Here is a 19,710-nt window from a genome sequence, read left to right as displayed (position 1 = left end):
GATGCTGGGTTCCAGGGGAGGGTTTGTAGGGGAGTAAGTGTTCGTGTAGAATCTCAGTTTGTGCACATGTACAGTGAAATTCCTGTCACCTTTACAGGCTGCAGAAATACCAGTAAAGAAATGGCAGGAAAAAGCAGTGCTTGGCATGTAGTGCCATAAAAGAGAGTCCTTCGGCTTTGTCACTGGAAACATTCTGCTGTTCTGGGGGCAAATGGCAAAACTGGAGGAGAGGGACTGACCCATGAGCAATCTTAACAGAGATTTCCGTTTTCTCTGGCAGGGTAGCCAGAATTTCAGTGCATGGTCTGACTTTGATTTTGCTCCTAAACACGTTACAGAATTTGCTGTAATGAAGTGTCACCCTCAGCTGTGCTGTTTGCTTTTGTTTCATCCTCATTTTCTCCTCTCTGTCAGTGTCTTAAGCTCTCTTTTACCTCTCCTTCCCCCTTTTCTGGTTCTTATTTACAGGCCTTGTTAACTGCAGTGTATGAGTGGGTTTTGGATCAGTCCCTTGGGTTCCTGTTCGGAATTAGTGCAGCGCCTGCTGTGCCAGATGAATACTCTGATGTTCACCAGCCCTGACCATTGGGGAAATGAGCTGATGAGTACAAAACAGTGTGAGCAACACCAGAGGATTTCCTGGCCCCTCTCCCTGGAGGGTACAAAGAGCACTGGTGGCAAGGATGGGTTTTCCATCGTCTGTTTGTGTGTGGTCCCACTGCTGTTCTCTGTGTTAGGCTTCGAGGGAAGGTGGGAAGTGGACGAGTAACGTTTTCTCCCTGGATTGCAGACCCTTATACTTGAACTGGTTTTAGTTTTCCAGGATCACAGCACTTTTCACTTATATTTTCACTTATATTTTGCCCTTTTAGTATGTTTGGGCTTTGTTTAATGCTTATAAAACCACGGGCATCAACGTGATTATGTTGAGTGCTTTGGAGGAGAAAAAATTAATTGCAAGACTCCAGAGGCTTTAAAAGCAAGAGTTAAGGATGGGAATGTGGCTTTTGTTTTGTCAAACCAGGGTTTGGGAGGTACTATCCTCTTGTCAAATCCCACTTTGGGGCTGTGGAGAACTTAAATACCTAGGGAATGCCAGGGCTTAGTTACAAATCCTTTCTAAGACTGCTTTTCTTTTATGTAAGCAGATGGAAACTGGTTTCAGGGGAGGGAACTTCTTAAGTTTTGAAGTCCTGAAGAAAATTAATTAATTCATGTATTTGAAAGCCAGAGGGGAAGTATTATGATCATCTTGTCTGACCTCCTTCATAACTTGGGCCAGGGGAAGTCTCCTAATAACCCCTTCATGAGCTCACTCAAGTGTGGTTGCAAAGACAAATGATTTGACAGACATTGTTGTTTCACAGGCATGTGAGGGAGGCGAGTGGAGCTTGGGACTAATTTCTCTGTGCCTAAAGGGTCCAACCTGCGTTAATCCTAACTGCAAACTGAATTTACAAAAATATTTCCTTGCTAAAGCTTTAGATTTTATGCTGGCGTAGGAGTAATAGAGAATGCAGGCTTAAGAACTTCTCCTGGAATTAAAAGCCAGTTAATTCCAGAATGCGCTGATTGTGTTCCTGCTGTAGCCACTTAATAAGGGCACAGAAAATGTCAGTGTTTTGTTAAAGCGAAGAGCTCAGAATCCTCTTTAGGAAAAGCTGAGGCGTGCACATAACATTGCAATAGCTGGAGCAGTAACAAGGCACACAAGGAGATCGTTAGAGTGGATGGATACGTGTCAGATGATGGATTTTTTGTTTTGTTTTTTTTCGGAAACGCAGCTAACAACATTTTGTCTTCAGAGCAGGGAGAGAAATGTGGCAGAACTGATCAAAGAAAATAGCATCTCATTGATAAAACACATGCTGCAGTACTTCCCACAGTTGGGAGGCTGTAGTATTTAACAGCGGTGACCTAGATTGGAGGAGACAATGAAAGCTGTTGCAGTGAGGAGCAGATTGACTGCCATTCTCATCTGGGTAATAAACGGCTGAAATATGGACAGTGCATGAAAGTTTACTAATGGGGCTTACATAAAGACCTACACTTTTGGAGGAATCGTCTCTGTAGCAAATTCAGTTTGAACTATAGCTTGCATGTGACAGATGTTTATGTGCTCCTTTACAAAGATACCCATTACTTTATTCAAGGATCTATGAGCCTGCGAGAGTATGACCTGATTAGGTTTGAAAGTAAATCAATATGTGAACCTGTCCAAAAACAGACATGCATTTATTTTAAAAAATATTACTCAGTGGGATAGCCTCGAGGGGATATAGCTTTCTGGAGAGTTTCAAATGAGATAGCAGTCATATGTTGTTACTTTAAAATATTCAGTGCCATTCAGATGCTACTATTTCAGCTGTCCTGTTGGAAATAGCTGACAACAGGAGATGACATTCCTGATGCTTTGTAGCCACAATGGTCTTCGAAGACACTAACACTTGCTTAACTATGGGTCCTGGGGGTATTTGGTCTTTATTTTAAATTTATTTTTTGACTAAATGGACCTATTATAAATATTTTCCTTTTGTGAAGTGGCTCGTGTTAGTGCCCCTTGTAGAGTTACGCAGTTAACCTTTAGGTAAATATAAATCCAAATTCTCGAAAAATAAACTGTCAATCCAGCTGTGACTTGAGAGATGCTTTAAGTAAGTGCCATTGAGCTGTAAAGGCTGATGTATCCCTACTGTGCTGTAAAACTAAATATTATTAAATTGGGTTGCGTGCAGGGGGAGGAGATGGGGGTTGTGAGGGACATCTGTTCTGCACAGAGCTCTTCTCCCTGCTCGTGGGGGGATTTGAAGCGTGAGTGAGGAGGGTGAGGGCGTTCCCCCCAGCAGTGCTCCGAGCAGCTGGGCTTGGGGAGAGGCATCTCCTGTCCATGGACCTGGCCAGAGAGCGCTTGCGTCCTGGAAGCGCCACTTTTGGAGCTGTTACTCCTTTTCCTTCTCTGATCAGCCTTCCTTTGCTTTGTCCTTTGCTACTCTTTTCTCAGCTAAGAACATTCATCAAGATGCTGTTGGCTTATTCAGGTGTGTTACACCAGGCAGGTGTATTCAGCAAGCACTGCAACTTCAATTTGTTCATCGCTTTATTTTTCCTCCTTCTTTTGCCATGCGGTGCTTATTCAGATTCCACAGAGGGGGAACTGGGAATTTTGTATTTCAAAATCAGTTCAGCAGATTTTGAAAAGCTATCTTTGAATATTCTATAATACACAGACAGATTTGAAGAGCTTATTAAAGAAAGCCCCTGACACACTTCAGCAATATTAAATCACTTCAGACGGTGCATGGCAGTGTAATGTTACTGAAGCATTTTAAAATGTTAAAAGAGCCTGGATTTGAAAGTACTGGTAGCTTCACAGCCCTTGCTGTGAAAAGTGATTTAAAGTGTCAAAATTATTCCAGTGTTTGCAGTCTGTTACTTTCTTAAATGACAAAGAAGGAACATTAGTAAATAACTCTCACTGCAGTTAATCTCTGGCCATCTAACCAGCTGATATGCTGGGTTAATATCTTTATTAAATGCTTATTTAATAAGTGGGCAGCTGTTCAGACAGGCCAGATGGACTTCTCTATAATTGTGCTAATAATGAGAACTTTCTCACGGAAAGAAAGGGCAGTAAGAAGATGCATTTGGTGAGGGAACATCCCGACAAATGGCTTCAGGACAGTCTGATCCTCTGCCCTCGACAGCCTGGCTCAAGTAAGTGGTTCATCCCTCAAAGCAAGAGGGACCAGCAGTGAGAACTGGAGCAATGGGTTATTTTCTGCTTGGATGTTTATTCTTTGTGTATTCTTTACCTCCAGAGCCCTGACATCCCCAGTCCTGCCTCCCTCATCCTGCTCCAGCACATTGCTGCTGTGGGTTCACAGCTGGTGCGTTTTTGTCCCCAACAAACACACATTATGTTAAGCTGTAGCTTTCTCCCCTAAATGTTATCTTTTTGCACCTATCCCATTTATATTTCATGGGTTTAATTAACTATTTTCAGAGATCTTTGCAAGAAAGATTACTGGATGGGTGTTAAAATTACAGCTTTGTTTGCGTGGAGACAGATTCTTTTATATTGCAAACATTATCATAAGCAAGAGGAGTGGCAAAGTATGATGTTCTCAGCATGAGCAATGAATACATTTTTCATTTGCCTTTGTTCAAGTAAGAGAATGAAAGCACTAAAAGAGCATTGGAGGAGTAAAAATCTGTACTTACTCTCTGGTAATTGGAATTGGTGCATTTAAGAATTGAGTCCTTGCAGATTTTTTTGCTTTTGGTGACATTTCCAGATACTTCTGCATCGTGGTCTTTGTCCTCCAGCTGCTGGTCCAGAAGTGCTGATCTTCTGTACACCCTGAGCAGTGTCTCTAGGCTGTGAAGGCATCTCAGATATGCCAGAACATCTCAAATATAGATGTTTGAGGTAGTCACAGATAACTGTGTTTAAGCATCTAAAATCCTGGACAATTGGCTCAGTAGATGGAGAACTTTATATGTTTCTCACTTGCTGTGGTTTGGCTTTTTTATTTTCCTTTCATGTTTTAAACCCAGAAAATGACTGTTCCTTTTTGTTTCCTTCCTTCACAGCACTCGAAAGGAGTGAATGAGATGAACTGTTTGGGTTATAGTATCTGAAAGGCTAAATTATTCACTTGGAGAGACGTTCTAAATGAGCCTGACCGAGATCCTGGATCTGTGTGAAGAGGACTAAGGATATAGGATGTCAACTGAGACAGAACTTCAAGTGGCTGTTAAAACCAGCACAAAGAAAGACTCCAAAAAGAAAGGTAGTGACTCATTTCTCTTTATTTGTGTGTGTTTTGTACTTTACTTAGCTCCTACATCAGCCACCTTTGGCACATCTGTGGCTCTTGTGTTATCCGTGTGCTCAGTGAAAAGTGGGATTTGTTAAGCTCAGTGGAAGCAGAAATATGGGGTTTGATTCTCTGACATTAAAAATATATCTTACTGAAATACATCTGGAATGTGAGAAAAAAATTGCATATTTTTTATGGTTCACAAAGAGAAATACAACTTTTAAAATTACTCAACAAAAGATCTTTTTTTTTTCTCTACTGATAAATACATTTTCTTCAAATGGCTTTTTTCTACTTTGTTTTGAACTAACCAGAGCTTAAATGCACTTTCTGTTACTGGAGCTTGAATCTTACTGACACTTTGTGAAGTTAGAGAACTCAGTGGCAATCTCTAGGGAGATTAATTGTAATCTGGTGAAGGAAATATAAATGAGGAGGAAGAAAACTCAGAATTAAGGAGAAGCTATGGATAAATGTGTGGTTGGATTAGTTCATATTTGTATTTACAATTTTGCCTCAGACTGTAGAGCAGTTCTTTGGAGTGGTAAGTGTGAGAAATGGGACCATGTGAATTTGGTGCTTATGCTCACTTAAAGATTTTTAGTAGGGATTTTTATCCTTAGATTTTTATTCCTATTTTTATTGCTTATGGTTTTAAATACTGGTGAACTTGGAACCCAAGACCTTGAATTCTAGTGGTAGTTTGTGTTGTTCTGTGTAGCCATACTTAGGTTTTTTAAAAACTTATGCATGAGATAGAGATTGAAAACAGATTTAATATTAATTGCTCAAATAAAAAGGGAAAACAAAAAGGAAATAATCATACTTAGTAGTTTTAATACTTGACACAGCAATATTTGAACTTTCATGTGAGCTCTGGAGTTTGTCATTCTGTTCCTTTCTATGGGTGTGTAATTTAGCCATTTACTTCTGAGGGTTTTTTACATTTTTCTAAGACAAAAAAAGTCTTATCTTTGCTCATATATGTATAATGCAAATTTTACTCATAGATAACTTGAACTTCTAGGCAGTCATACCATTTACTGCAGCAGTTCTACCGAAACATTTACTAAGGCCTTGTGTTCACTTTAGGGTTTGTATCAGAAATCTTCAGTATAAAGTTTCTAGAAGACACAGCAATTAAAATATTTCAAGTGTTTGTTTGGGAAGATGGTTGAAAAATCTTACGACTGCTCTAGGCCTACACTCACAAATCAGAAATGATTCATTTAAGATAAAAAAGCTGCAGCTTGGAAAGGCAAAAAAAGGAGAATTTTGATATAAATGAGAATGTGATCTAAGATGTTTAAGGCAAATAAAGTTAAAGTGGTTTGGTTGTATGATCGTTCCGTTTTTGGGGGTAGGCAGGAAATTAAAAAATGTAATTTCTTTGCAATATGGATAATATCTTTTTGATGTGTGTCTCCAATGTTATTCTGCTGGAGGCTGAAACTTTTGAAACCAGCAAACAACTCTTTTAGGAACTTGACATTTTGTTAATAAAATATTCAGCATCCAACTTCTAAAAACATTCCCATAAATCACAATAACTGAACGCTTCTCTGCCCAAAATCCAATTCTATCCCCCAAATGGAAATTCTGAGAATTCCCCTCAGTGCTGAGGGGGAGTATAAAATACGTTGTGTGGCAGTGATCAGAGTGTCTGGAGAGCTGGAAGGGACAGGGAATGGCAGTGGCACATGCCCAGGATTACTCTGGTTCAGTGTTGTGTGTGCAGTGTGAGTGCATCCCATCACATCAGCCATCCCAGGGCTGGAGCAGTGAATGCTTCACACAGACAAGGTACACAATGCACACACTGTTTGCTATTCAAATCCCACAGAACGAGAGTCAAAAGAAACTTGGTGTGCTCATTTACTTGTCACTGAGTTGTGTGCCCTTGCCTGTATTCCAACAAAGGAGCCCTCCTCTGAATAGTGTGTGATGGACACGTGAAAACAGGGATATTTCTTTTTCCTTTTTTTCCCCCAAGTTCATTAACTGCAAGCAGTGACAGGTAGCAAGTGCTAACACGAAATTTCTAATGTTGCTAATCAATGAGTTTGATTATCCAGTGGAACTGAGTATTCCCAAGAAATAAGTCTTTGCTGTATAAACAGAAATTTCAGCTCTAGTGTTTTCCCGGTGTTCTGTTGCACTTGTGGAAGAGCTGTGCGTCCTTCTCCATCCAGAGCAGGGACAGGCCTCTTCTGTTGTATTATTCACTGTTTTGGTAGTTCTCCTGCCTTCTGCAGCTCACAGCAGTGATGGAATGTCTGTCCCAGATTTGTATCCCACACTGGAGGTCTGGGGTGACTGAAAGGGGATGAGGATTAGTGTGGAGTTGGAGCATGGGGCAGGATTCTTTCCTGATCTCAGCCTGTGTCTTTGTAGAGTCACCTAAACCTTTAGTTCTCTCTTCATCTGCATAAACATCTAGTAAGGTAGTGTTTCTTATCTGAAGTGTTGAAATAAAATGAAGCTTAATTCCTAAGATTTGTAAGATACATGGATATAAAACATGATAAAGTGTCAGATAAATGCAAGCAGCTCTTCTTAGTGAAGTACAACGGCCAGAATGAAAACAATGGCTTGTACCTTTGTGGTAATAGTGCCTACCTTGAGTTAAAGCCACTGTGATGTCATTAGTGAACAGTTTAATAACCCGGACAGGTTAGAAGTTCCTTGAGGGTTTCTCATAATTGCTTATAGGCTCTGTAAAGACTGCTGGCTTTGGGGTGACAGGGAAATAGTTTGATTTGTGCTGCAGACGGGGCAAAGATTTTACTGAATATTTCTTTGCTGTTCTGGGAACACATCTCTTCCTGTAGTCCCATGCAAAGCAGTTCCCTTTGAAACATTTCTCTTTAAGTGTGGTGTTTTTACAGCCATGAGCTTTCTAGTCAAAGCCAACTCTGCAGTGTCTCCACTGCCATCTGAGCTGGTTTGTGGGGCAGTGTCCTGTTCCAGCACTGAAGGGTTGTCACTGCAGTTAGGGCAAGAACTTAAATACAAAACCCTCTCAGAAGCTGCTGTTCACACACGATCGCAGCTGAGGAGCTCTGATGTTCTGTAGGTAAGTTCAATATTTGTGTGATCATATCAGACTGTAATTTGGTATGTTAACATTATCACCCTAGATAATCTTAAAAGCAGGCTGTTGAAAAATCAAGTACAAATTTTGCCTTTCATTCAGTCCATATTGATCTGATGGATCCAGTGTTTGATGGGCTCTAGAAATGTGTCCTGGTCAGAGGGGTTGGAGTTGTAACTGTCCTGGAAATACAGTTATGGGAACAGAGGTGAGCCAGGCACCTCCCTTCCTCTCCAGATTGTCACTTTGTGCTCCCTGTGCTGTGAAGCTCCTTGTCCCTTGAGGCCAGTGTTTTCACCCTGACCTCCACAACCCTCCTTCCTACACTTTATTCCATTTTACAGGCTTACAGTGCACTAGGTGTTATTGGAGGAGATTATATTTCTGCCATTCCCCACCTCCAGCCCTAATCTTCATGCCACTCTTGCTCATATCTGCTGGTAACTTGGTTTTAATTATTCTTTTTGAGAACTTGCTCACATTTTAAAAGATATCCTGGAGAGGTTTCACATTGTTCTCTAAGTGGAAATCATGAAAAATTCTCAGGAGATTCAGAAAGCTCAGTTTGACAACATTTTGCTGATAAATGTTGGTTTTTTTTTTTTTTGGTGAGTTTGCCAAAAGTCATGTGTTCTTTAAGAAGAATTTAGAGAATTAATGATATAACTAATGTTCTTAAATGCTGATTTGATTTCATTTGTTTATGATATCTGGTTCATTAAGAAGTGAATAAAAATTGTGTGTTTGTATCGTTCAGGATAGGAAATTAGAATTTTTTATTAGCCAGAGTTGTTAGAAACATAAACCACGTTTGTCTTGTAGTACATGGGGGAAAAGCCTTTTTATAAGTGTGTATAGATTATTGAATCAAATTGAAAACATTTGCTTGAGCCTATCGGAATTAAAATTGATTTAGAAACCTCTCTGGGGGAAATGTGTTCCATTGATGTTGAATTCACACTGATAAGTGCCTGGGAAAATCCCTTTTTGCAAAATCAGCTGAACAGAAAAATTGAAATGGGAGGTTGGTAAAGAAGCGAGCCTGGCTACCAAATTTCGGTGCCGATCTGTGTCTGCTTGGGGTAGGCCAGGAGACTTTTCTTAGAGATTCAATCTCTTCCTCTTGCACTTAAATTCTGTAATTTTTCTATTTGAAGCTTAGGGCTTGTTCTGCAATTCCATCTCTCATTGTATCCCCCACAGCAAGATTCCTGAGTTAATTTTCAAAATGGCAGGGACTTTTCAAAAATGGAAGCAAATAGAGAGAGGAGCTTGGGCATGTTGACAATCAGCATGACAATCCCTGATGCTCAGGGTCCCCTTGGGTGAGATTCCCTTGTTTAATGGGTTTCCAGAGTGTGTGGGAAGCACGTGGCATCTGGAAGCAGCTCTCGGAGCAGGCAGGGCGCCAAGCCAGGGATTGCTGCACGCAGCCAGTATGAAATGCCAGTGGGGCATTTAGAGAGGGTGGGACGTGCTTTGCTGGATGACTTCTCCTCACCCTGAGCTGGGCACTCTGTCCTTGCTAGATGGATGTCCAAGTGTCCAAGCCGTGCTCCAGGAGGGAGAGCGAGAGTGGGCTCCGCACGGGGGGCTGGTTCATGCCAGGTGAGGAATTTGCACCAGGGAGGGTTTGTGTGGCAGGACTGGCTTGGAGGTGGTAGATCTGAGTCTGATCCTCTTGGGATCAGGATGGCAAAAAGCTAAAGTGTCCCATTTTATCTCTCTTGACTGCTGATTAAAAGGAATGCAGTGGCTTCGGGACCGTTCACGTGTGGATTGGGCCTCTGGCACAGTCACATCTATTTCCTGGGTCTTTTAACCACTAATGAGAGGCTGGGGTCTGTCTAACTATCTAAAGGAAAACCTTTGCATCCCCAGGAGCAAAACTCTAGTCAGACTAAGATCAAACAGGAGCTACCTAGTTAGTTTAAAAGCCGTTGGGGATAGGAAGCCTTTAAACGAGGTTATGTTTTGTCATTGTCAGTTTTCATCATAGGTGCCTAATGCTACCCAAGTCCTGTTTTGGGCTTCTTAGACCTCATTTGAATCTAGACTTTGCACTAATCATTGCTAAACTTGAGAGGGGAATGGAGGTTTCTGATGGATGTAAAAGTTACAGTTTTGCTGACACACGGGAATCAGTTTTTACAGCTTTGTTTCCAGATTTCAGAGTTTCAAGTTTCCAGAACTTCAGTTTAAAATAATAAGTGCTATGAACAGTGATGGTGGATTACTTTTTTAATGAATTAACTTTTTTTTTTTTTAAAACTTTGTGATCAGCTAACAACTATTTAAGCATCATCACTGTAACAAGGCATTTCAAGATGTCACGTTGGTATAGGTTCATTTATTTTTCTGATTATGTAGCTAAGATTTGTGGAATCCAGCAAAACTCAAATTTGATCTAAAGAGTAATGAACAGAGGAGCTTCTTTCATTGATTGGGAGTGGATTTGCTTTGTTTTCTTTCAGTAGCTATGAGTTTTTCAATAATTTATAGATCAAGTAACAGCAATATTAATTGATACACTAATTGTGTCCACATGCCTGCCTTTAACAAATCTCTTTTGTGAAATGATTACTGACAATATTAATTGCACGTCTTTTGTGTCTTGATATAAGTTATGAATTCATTCTCAAGTTGAAAGGGGGTGGGAAAATCATTAATTTTGGCATTGTGTAGCTATAATTAACAAGGGTTATCCAATAACCTCTCATCAATTAGAGAGCTCATGAATTCTGTTTTAAATACCACGTACTAAAGGGGGCCTGTGGTTGTTAACTGAAGGATTCTTTGGGGGTGATGGATGTTGTCTCTTGTTGCAGATATGATGTTTACTGTTGTTTTTAATTGGGGGAAATCTGCCTAAACCAAGGTTGGGGCTGGTGTTACTTTGCTGCTCCTCAGCAGAGGAATCAATAATCTGTTGAATATTAAGAATAAGGTTTCTTGAGAGCTTCTGTTATATTCCTCAATGTTTTAGCAGCCATCAAAGCATTTCAATTTGAAATAGTAATCAGGAGCTTAATGCAATGCATATTCCAGAGAGGATTTGAGTCATGTAACAGTCCATAAATCCAGGTGGGTGTTTCTGTGCTCCAGGGCTGGCTCTGGGAAGCCTGCTGTGAGCATCACCTGTGCATCCTGTGCTGTACCTTGTTTCTGGCTTCATCCTCTTGTGCTCTAAAACTACCTCTGAGATTTGACTGAAATACAGAGAAAGTGAGGCTGGGGCTGATAAGGTAGAACTTCTAAACAGGCAAATAAATTAATTTTCTGGGAAACTTTTTTCTCTGCTTGCTGTCATTGAAAAGACTCTCAGCAAAATTGCAAAATTCACATTAGAACTTTTGTGAATGGAAAGCTTTGTTTAGAGAGTTTAGGGAAGAAAATTCTATTGTGTAATGAATAACTGAGCAGGAGTGACCTAATTCGTCCAGATTAGTAGCTAAAATACCTCCAGAGGTTTGGATTAGTAGAAGTTTCCTAATATGGCTCACAGAGAAATATTCTACAGGGACAAGTATGTTGATGGTGATAATGGTTTTGTAGTATTCTTCATCCAAAGAAGATGAAGGTTTGTCGTATTCTTCATCCAAAGATATTTGCTTGCCTAATAAATATTAATAAATAACATTTCTGCCAGCATGTTGCACTGCATGCATTTGAGCATTTGTAATTTTCTGAAACATTTTGCCTTTTCCATCAACATTATTATTACTTGCAGAATTTCCCATAAAATGCAATCAAGTGTTGCTCACTGTATAATACAGATTAGAGGTATCAGCGATGTTGATAACTGCTCCCATTTTGCTGAAGGGGTATCAAAGACAAGTAAATTTGGAATATTAGCTTGATACCAGCATTAAATTGCTCATTACTTTTCCCTGAAATAAACAGATAATACTTAGCATTGATGTCCACATTATTGCACTGTATACTTCTATATATTACTAGGGAAAATTCCTCCAATTTTATATAATCTTACATAATTTATGGAAAATCATGAGCTTTCTTGACCTGTGGACATATGGGGGAAATGTAACTTCATTTCAAAAGTGGTTAGATCTTTGCATCAAAAGCCAGTGCTGATCTCTCAGTTACTTTCCAAAGATTATGGAACAAATCAGGGCAGAGCTTGGTGTGTAATCTGAGGATCCTGTTTGTATTTTGTGCTTTAACCAACACGTTTCACTCTCTCAGTGTTGATATCACAGTAATTTCATTAATCAGCTTGCAAAGGAAAAACTGTGGAGGAATGTACAAGTTAATAGAGACAGGGTTAGGTTTGTGTGTCTAAGCAGCCTGAATCAGAAATGTTTCTTGAGAGATATGTATATATATATATATATATGTATATATATATATATATATATGTTAGTCACAAAATCTTCAGTTGAAAAATAACTGTCTCCTTAATGTCACAGAACACTGACTACTTCTGGTTAAGAAAAACTTGCCCACAGAACTGGTGGCATTTTGAAATACTACAACAGAAACTGTAAGCCCTTCATTCATGCCTTGTGGTATATTCCTCTTTAAGAGCTCAAAGAAATATGTAGGGAATTTGGCCAAGTAATAGGCTCAGACTTCCTGTGATAAATATGTCAGGGCAGACGTTCACTGTGCTCCTCAGGAGTAAAGAAGAGATGTGGCTGTGATCCTCATACATGATTCTGTTTATAGGATCAATATGGACATTATTGGTCTTCCAGAATAAAGGTAATATATTATATATACATGTAATGTATTTGGGTTGTCCAGTGATAGAGTGGATGTTCCTTGTGAGTCCCTTCCAGCTCAGCTTATTCTGTGATTCTGTGAATGTGTTGAAGTTTAACATTTCTCTTGAAAGTGAATTAGAGATAAACATGTCCTCAGAAACAATGACATCCTATTTGTATTATTTTTATCTAAACATTGTTTTATATAATAGCTAGTGTTGGTATAAGGACAGGAAAAAGAGCATTTCTCTGCTTTTACATTTGCTTGGTTTTGCAGGTGTGACAATATTTAGTTTGATTAACTAAGTAATGTGTTTGTAGGGGCCTTTTGTATGAAAAAGAAAGGGGTGTACTGTAGTGCTCATTGGCATCTTCCCTTCTACTTGCAACAGTAGTGGGGGCAAAGCTGCCATCCCAGTTAGCACTGAACTAAGCCTGAGAGTTGCCAAAGGCCATTGTCAGTCTGTTCCTGGCTGTAAAACCTCGTGTGGAGATGCTCAACCTTTTAAAGGTTTCTGCTTAGAGCCTCCTGAACAGCCAGAGCCTCTCCCCACAGCCTCTCTCCACAGATGAGGATCAGTGGGGTTGAAATCTCTTCTGATTTAGACACAGTGTTTATCCCGTTCTCATTGCCCGGGCTGAAACACAAAACCAAGTTATCACTTATTTGCAAGCAGGCGAGTTTACCCCGTTTATTTACTCCTGGCTTTTCCCAATTCCTTTTATTTATGCAGTTGTGCAGTGCAGGAGAGTAGTTGCCAACACAATATCCATTATTATTCTGACAAGAACGGAGTGGCTTTCACTTCCATTTCCCAGAGACAGCATTACTCATTGCTGCAAAACAGCATTAAAAACAGGAGAAGTAAGGTGAACTGTCACTTGGCTGCTGAGTCCCAAAACTGCCTTCCCTTGCTCCAGATAGATCAAGTTTGAAGTAGAGGTGGGTGGGAATGGTGTATGGTCTTTCTTTGTGATGGGGCAGTCAGGAAAGCAAACAAGCTGTTGCTCCATCAGCACAAAAGTCATCAGGAGTGGAACCAAAGAAATTGGGATGATCGTGTTGCCAGCGTCTTCCGTTGGAGGTGATTGAATCTGATGGGCTACAGGGTCTGGGGGGATTCATCCTCTCCCACCTCCTCCTGGCAGTGGTTTCAGTGGCCATAAGATATCCTGCAAAGTTGTCCAAAAGCACAGAAAGCTCCAGCCTCAACTGCCTAAATAATAGCATTTTGCAGCAGACTCTTCTACAAGTGACAGGAGCAGCAGCTTCCTCTGGAGTCAACTTTAATGTCTACCCTGCTTTAACCACCAGCAAATGTTGAATAGCTAATATGTGATCTATAATTACACCTCTTAATGCTCTTAGTTTAGTTAGAGGAAGAATTGTGTAGTGAAAAGGATATTCAGGGAGTGAAATGAAATTAAGTGCAGTCTTTTGAGGTTAGCTATTAATTTCATTTTAAATATAAAATTGCCTTCAAAGTAATAAGAGGGTAATATTCACACGTCACAATAATGTGCTGATAACTAGGTGGAAGGCAAAAACACCAGTAGTAGTTAGATGAACTAATCTTTTTTTTTATACCTTGTGTTGCCTGTGTAAGTTTTAAATTGAATTGAAATGTCCAAAGTCACATAAAGTGAATTAAATGCACTCGGGAAATTGGGTGTACTCTGTACTCAGGCATGGCTTAAGTTTAATATTGACATGGTTACCTAGGTGTGTTTAGTGTTTGCTGTATTTACTAGTGTAGGATGTTTATGGTTTATAGTTCTTTTTAAAAAAAATTCACCTGTCTGAAGTGTCTCTTTAAAAATAATCTGTTACCAGCCCTTCCCAGTAAAACTGGATGTGGAAGAACACAGTCTCTGCCGTAGTGAGCATGTCAAAAGGATGGCACTGCTTGAGAGGCACTGGAGATCAAAATGAAAGCTTCCTACAGAATTCTTTCTCTCTCTTGCCTATTTTCTTTCCCTGTGCTAGACTATAACTAAAGCAATACATTGTATCTATGCCTCTGTTTAATTGCATTAAAGAAATGCTGGGGCTGTAAGGTTAAGCACTAAAATTCTAAGGAAGCAGAGCCTCAAAGTTGCCTGTGTAAGCCTCATTTAACATCCCTTCAGGATATACATTTTCATACAGCTTTTAATGAGCTGAGCTCATCTTGCTGTTTCCTGGAGACCTTTGTCCTGCTCAGTGAATGGAAGGACAGTGGTCAGGGAACGTGCTCCATTTGGGGCTGCTTTCTGTGCTTGGCAGCCAGGATGGAGCTGCCTGCTTTGTTTGCATGACACCCCAGCCTGAATGTGAATACATGGATATGGATGGAAGCACTAGATCTAAATTCCTTACATCTCAGGGAAATTCTTTTCACAGATACCTCTTAAATAATTTTAAAATGAGAAGCTGAATGACTGGACGTCGGTACAGGGCCTCAGAGGAGTGGTCAGAGCAGGATTTGGGAGGGATTATTTTGGCAGAGGACCAAATGAGAAGGGACTGAGAGTTGGTTAAGATAGGGGTGCTTAACAGGAACCCACGGTTAGAGCAGAGGGAGATGAACAATCTTTAATGATGCTGAGGTTTATTAGAGATTATCTAACTCTAGAATGCTGCAAAGGCCCATACTTTGAAGCTCATCTGCATGTGCATGTGTTAATGAGGTTCAGGATAATGCTAATTAATAATAATTCTTCTTAGGTCAAGTCCTTCCCCACAAAACAAGTGTAAGTGGTGCCACTCAGTGCTAGATATTTACTTCAGTGAAACACAGCTTAGGTGTTCAAAAACCTCTTGAAAGGATTCTTACCAACCTGAAAGCTCACTTTAATGCTGATTTGTAGGTTCATGTCTGGGGTTTTTTTATGTAGAGGTATTTAAGAGAGCAACAAGGATCCTGGGGTCAGGTATCATGGAAGCAGCGAACCTTTATTGTGTTTAAAAACGTTTAGGATTTTATCTTAATTTCATTATTCATTCATTTTAAATTATCTCACAACCATTTTCAGGGACATGGTCATTTAAGCAAATAAAGATAAAGTAAATATATATTCCATATATTTAAAAACCTAGTAAACTCTCTGCAGTAATTTCTTAATTCAGTAATTCCTCATACTCTATTCAATGCATAAACTGCTGGTGTACTGAAAAGATTATGAAGATAAAGAGGAAGTTTGGGGTTGGTTTTTCTTAATCTTGTGGTAGAACCAATTATTTGGAGCTAAATGTCCATAGAGCAGTCAGATATTGGATTTCTAGTATGTGAGATTATGTGTTGATAAGAAATACTTTGTGTCTTTGTATTAAACTCCTCTGTTTTTAAGACAAAATATAATTATAAGAAAAGGATTTTGAGGGGAGATGTGTATCTTTTCGGTAATGAAGCAATCAGTGCAAATTTAAACGTGCAGTAAGGACTTCTATAAACACACTATGGAAAATGGATTTCCTGTTGCCTGTTAAGACTGACATATAAAGATGTCACTCGTACTAAGTAACCTGATATTTGCTACTGGAGTCCAGTTTTGTAGTAAAATGTTCACAACAGAGGAAATAGGAGGCCTTGAAGATCCGAAAAGCAAGTTGTTTCTCACCTTTTACTCCAAGGTCAGCTTCCAGGGAAGTCATATTGACATTTAATCTGGTTTTGAATATTTCATAACGAGGAGGCTCATTTGGAATTGTTGGCCAACACGAGTGAGAAAGTCAGAGCTCCACCTCTGTGTGAAGTTGTCAAAGAGGACTCCTATATTCTATTACATTTGTGTGGCGAATATGAGACCTTTTTTTCCACTGCTGGATTGCAGGTGGATGCTCCAGTTAGAGACAGGGGGGGAAAAAGACACCAAAGGTGCATCTCTTAATGTGTTTTTTCAGGACTATGAAGTTATCTTCGGAAATGTAACTTGAAGCTCGTGTGAATTCAGTGACCATCAGATGAACTCGGTGAGGGCGGCGTTACATATTCTGTGCTTTCTTCTTGCTCTGTTCCACACAGTCTATCTCCAGCAGATAAGCCTAAACTATTACAACATCATCTTTTGTTAATGCCCCATAACCTCTGCAGGCCAGATTTTGTCATTTCTGTCATTCCACACTAATTATATCCAAACACAAGCTGATTTACTTTTTTCTCTCAAAGCAGATGATGCTTGGAGGAGACTGAATTCTCTAACATTAGTAATGAAGTTTCCATTTGAAGTAACCCAGTTCAAAGGGAGAAAATTTCCCCTTTAGGTTTAGAGCAAAGGTTCTAAAAGCCTGAGATGTGAAAATAAAGAGGCACTAGCTATAAATACCTTTCAAATTATGTCTCTTTAGACTTGCTGAAATGTGTGGTTAAGCTTCTTTCTAGCTGCTTTAAAATATTCAAGGTTATTGGCCTGCATTAAACTCAAAACCCTTCAGATACCATTTTTTTAACCAAGTTATTCAGACCTGACAGGCGGAAAGATTTGGAAATGGGGATCTGTGAGGAGAAAAAAACCAACAGACTTGAAAGAAGGAGCTGGGTGTTCTCTCCTAAAAACATAATGTTAGTATTTTTATTACACTCAAAAGTGAATTATCTTAATTAGTAAGAGTATAGCACAAGCAGTTCCCTCTTGCCAGTGCTGTTTATATAAACTAAGCATCCCTGGAATATGGATATTTAGTCAGCCAAACTCTCATGTCTAGAATACATTAATATGCTTATGCCATATATGGCATTAATATGCTTTTGCTATGACCAAGGCAAAATATTCCAGGTGCATCACCTTTCAAAGTTCCTGTGCCAGCATTTGGAGCAGGGTTTTCTCTTCATCTGCTGTGTGTGATGGCCTTTGAGGTCTGAGATTTCATAATCAGTACGTTCCTGTTCATCAGAATTTCATCTACTCGGATACATTAATTTACACATTTACTTATCTCAAGCCTAATAAGTAGAATTAAGTAAATGCTAAGTCAAAATTGTTGAGGGAAACACTTTCCTTCCATGAAAATTTCAGCTTTGAATCTGGAATTCAGCCATTAGAGGGGAGAGTTTGGAGTGCAGCTGGAACAGCCTTATCCCAGTGAATGCACAGCTGGGCCAGTGCTTGCCTTGGCAGTGGTGGAATTCCTCCAAATGAGGGTGTTTCACACACCACTTTAGAAAGGGAACTGGATTTAAGGGCAATGAATCCCAACACTCATTATATTAAACGGAAGCACTGGATTCATTGTGTGATTGGAGGCGGCTCTTTGTGCTCCCTTTTTAAAAAACCTCCTAAGTGGTGTAAGAGATGGGAAAGATTGTGCCAAAAGCATTGAATCACTCGGAGCATCTCGAGCCATTGGATCCTGCAGATTTTTCTTTCTTGTGGCAGCCGGAGGTGTGGCTAAAGCTTCAAATGACTCTTCTTTAATGTACTTAACCTTTGTACCAGAAACACCCTCATTCATTTAGTGCCTAAGTACAGCAGGAGATTGGAGCAGCGTTGCCAACCTCTGCAAATGCTGTAATCATGGTATTAACCTACTTCAGAGCCCCGGGAGCATGCTCACTTTGTGAGGGGAGCAAGAATGTTTTCATCACTCCGAGTTCACTGGCAGGTTTTGAAACCAAATTCCGCTCCTTTTATTTATTCGTGTCTCAAAGTGGAAGGTGCAGTGGAAGTGGTGGTTCCATCTTCCATTCTGCTTGGAGGAATAAGAGTTTCTTGTATGTTTTCTGTGCCTCTGGGAGAAGATTTGTGTTTATTGCTGCTGTGCACAGACACAGAGATTTTCCTAGCACCTGGAATGTTGTTTTAGGAAAAGGAATGGACAACTTGATATATCCCAAAGAAATCTGCCAGTCAGCTTTGGGTTTCCAACAGCTTATAGTTATTACAAGCAGAGCCCTTTCAGCATTTTAGGCACCACAAGTGAGTATAAAAGACAATGCTCATGCGCACAGTGTACAATTTTCATGGTTACAATCCCAAAAGATTCCATTCTAAAGCAAACGTGATTCTTTTGTTAGAGACCCACGTACAGAAATTTAAGAATGGTCAGGTTTGTAGCCAGCTGTCCATAACCTGATGCTTCTTTCCAGCTCTTACCCTCCTGCAGCTGAAACTTCCAGATTTCCTAGAATGATTTTGGGGGTACTGCTGTATGTGAAGAGCCTTTTGGGCTTGTGAGTATGTTTAGAGGAAGTCACACGGAGCAACTGTTTCAATGAGGAAGGATGAGTTGACCTGAAAATGGAGCCTTCAAGGAAACAAGAGTAAGAAAGGAGCAGGAATTGTTGCTATTTTTAATTACTATTCAGTAGGTATCATGCCTGGACCAGCCCCACAGAACTCAGTGCGTGGTCTCGGCGCTGCATCTCCACCATGCCTTAAAAAGAGAGGAAGTTGGCATTTTTTCTGGACAAACAATCCCTGTTTTCCTTCCAGTTATTTTTCAGTGAAAAGAAGCAACAGCCAGCTTTCTGGTTCTAACTGCACTCATAATAATAGCATGTTGGCAGCAACGGTGAAGAAGGGAAAATTCATGCCTTTGCAGCTAAACATTTTGTTCTGAACTGTATTTTAATTACAAAATGTCACTTTGTGATAAATGAAGCTTTCTTCTTCTAGCTGGTTTCAATTAAGTTTTGTTTTAAGAAGGAAGAATAGGTTTTAATAAAGCTCAAAATACGTAAAAATATTTCATTTTGACTTTAGTAGAACAAAGAGGATTTTAATATTGAATCAATATCAAATAACTTGAAGTTATCTTGCTGTGGGCCTTGGTTTCTTGCTATCCAGGTTGCTCTTTTTACTGGCCAGGGTCACCACTGACTCCAGTGGGTGTTTTTTACCTTTCCAGATGTTGAATTGCTGCATCCCAGATGCTGGCAGGAAAAGTCAAACCAACCTTGCCCTTGGGGTTTCTCTGAGCTTAGAGATTTTGTGGAATTAGGAGCACAAACATAGACTCACTTCATGATTAAGGATTTTGACTTAAAGGAAGAAGCTGTTTCCTGTAGAGAGAGATGTGGGGAATAAACATCTTGCTGTAAGATGACATCTTTAATTTGACTTTTGGGTAGTGGATTCATCAGAAGGC

General features: G+C 39.9%; 1 protein-coding gene across 13 annotated transcripts in view; it reads left to right on the top strand.

Annotated features, from left to right (window-relative positions):
• The window catches only part of DAB1 (DAB adaptor protein 1), a 416,072-nt gene that overhangs the window by 307,320 nt on the left and 89,042 nt on the right, over positions 1-19,710 (top strand). For all 13 annotated transcript variants that reach the window (XM_032117465.1, XM_032117466.1, XM_032117464.1 and 10 more), the window contains one exon: positions 4,594-4,793. In XM_032117465.1, the coding sequence (XP_031973356.1) occupies positions 4,727-4,793 (67 nt within the window). In that variant the 5' untranslated portion in view covers positions 4,594-4,726. The remainder of the gene's footprint in view (positions 1-4,593; positions 4,794-19,710) is intronic.

Source organism: Corvus moneduloides, chromosome 9 (assembly GCF_009650955.1).
Source record: "Corvus moneduloides isolate bCorMon1 chromosome 9, bCorMon1.pri, whole genome shotgun sequence".
NCBI classification, from domain to species: domain Eukaryota; kingdom Metazoa; phylum Chordata; class Aves; order Passeriformes; family Corvidae; genus Corvus; species Corvus moneduloides.
The sequence above is the reverse complement of the archived record's forward strand: the minus strand, read 5'-3'. Positions and strand labels throughout refer to the sequence as shown.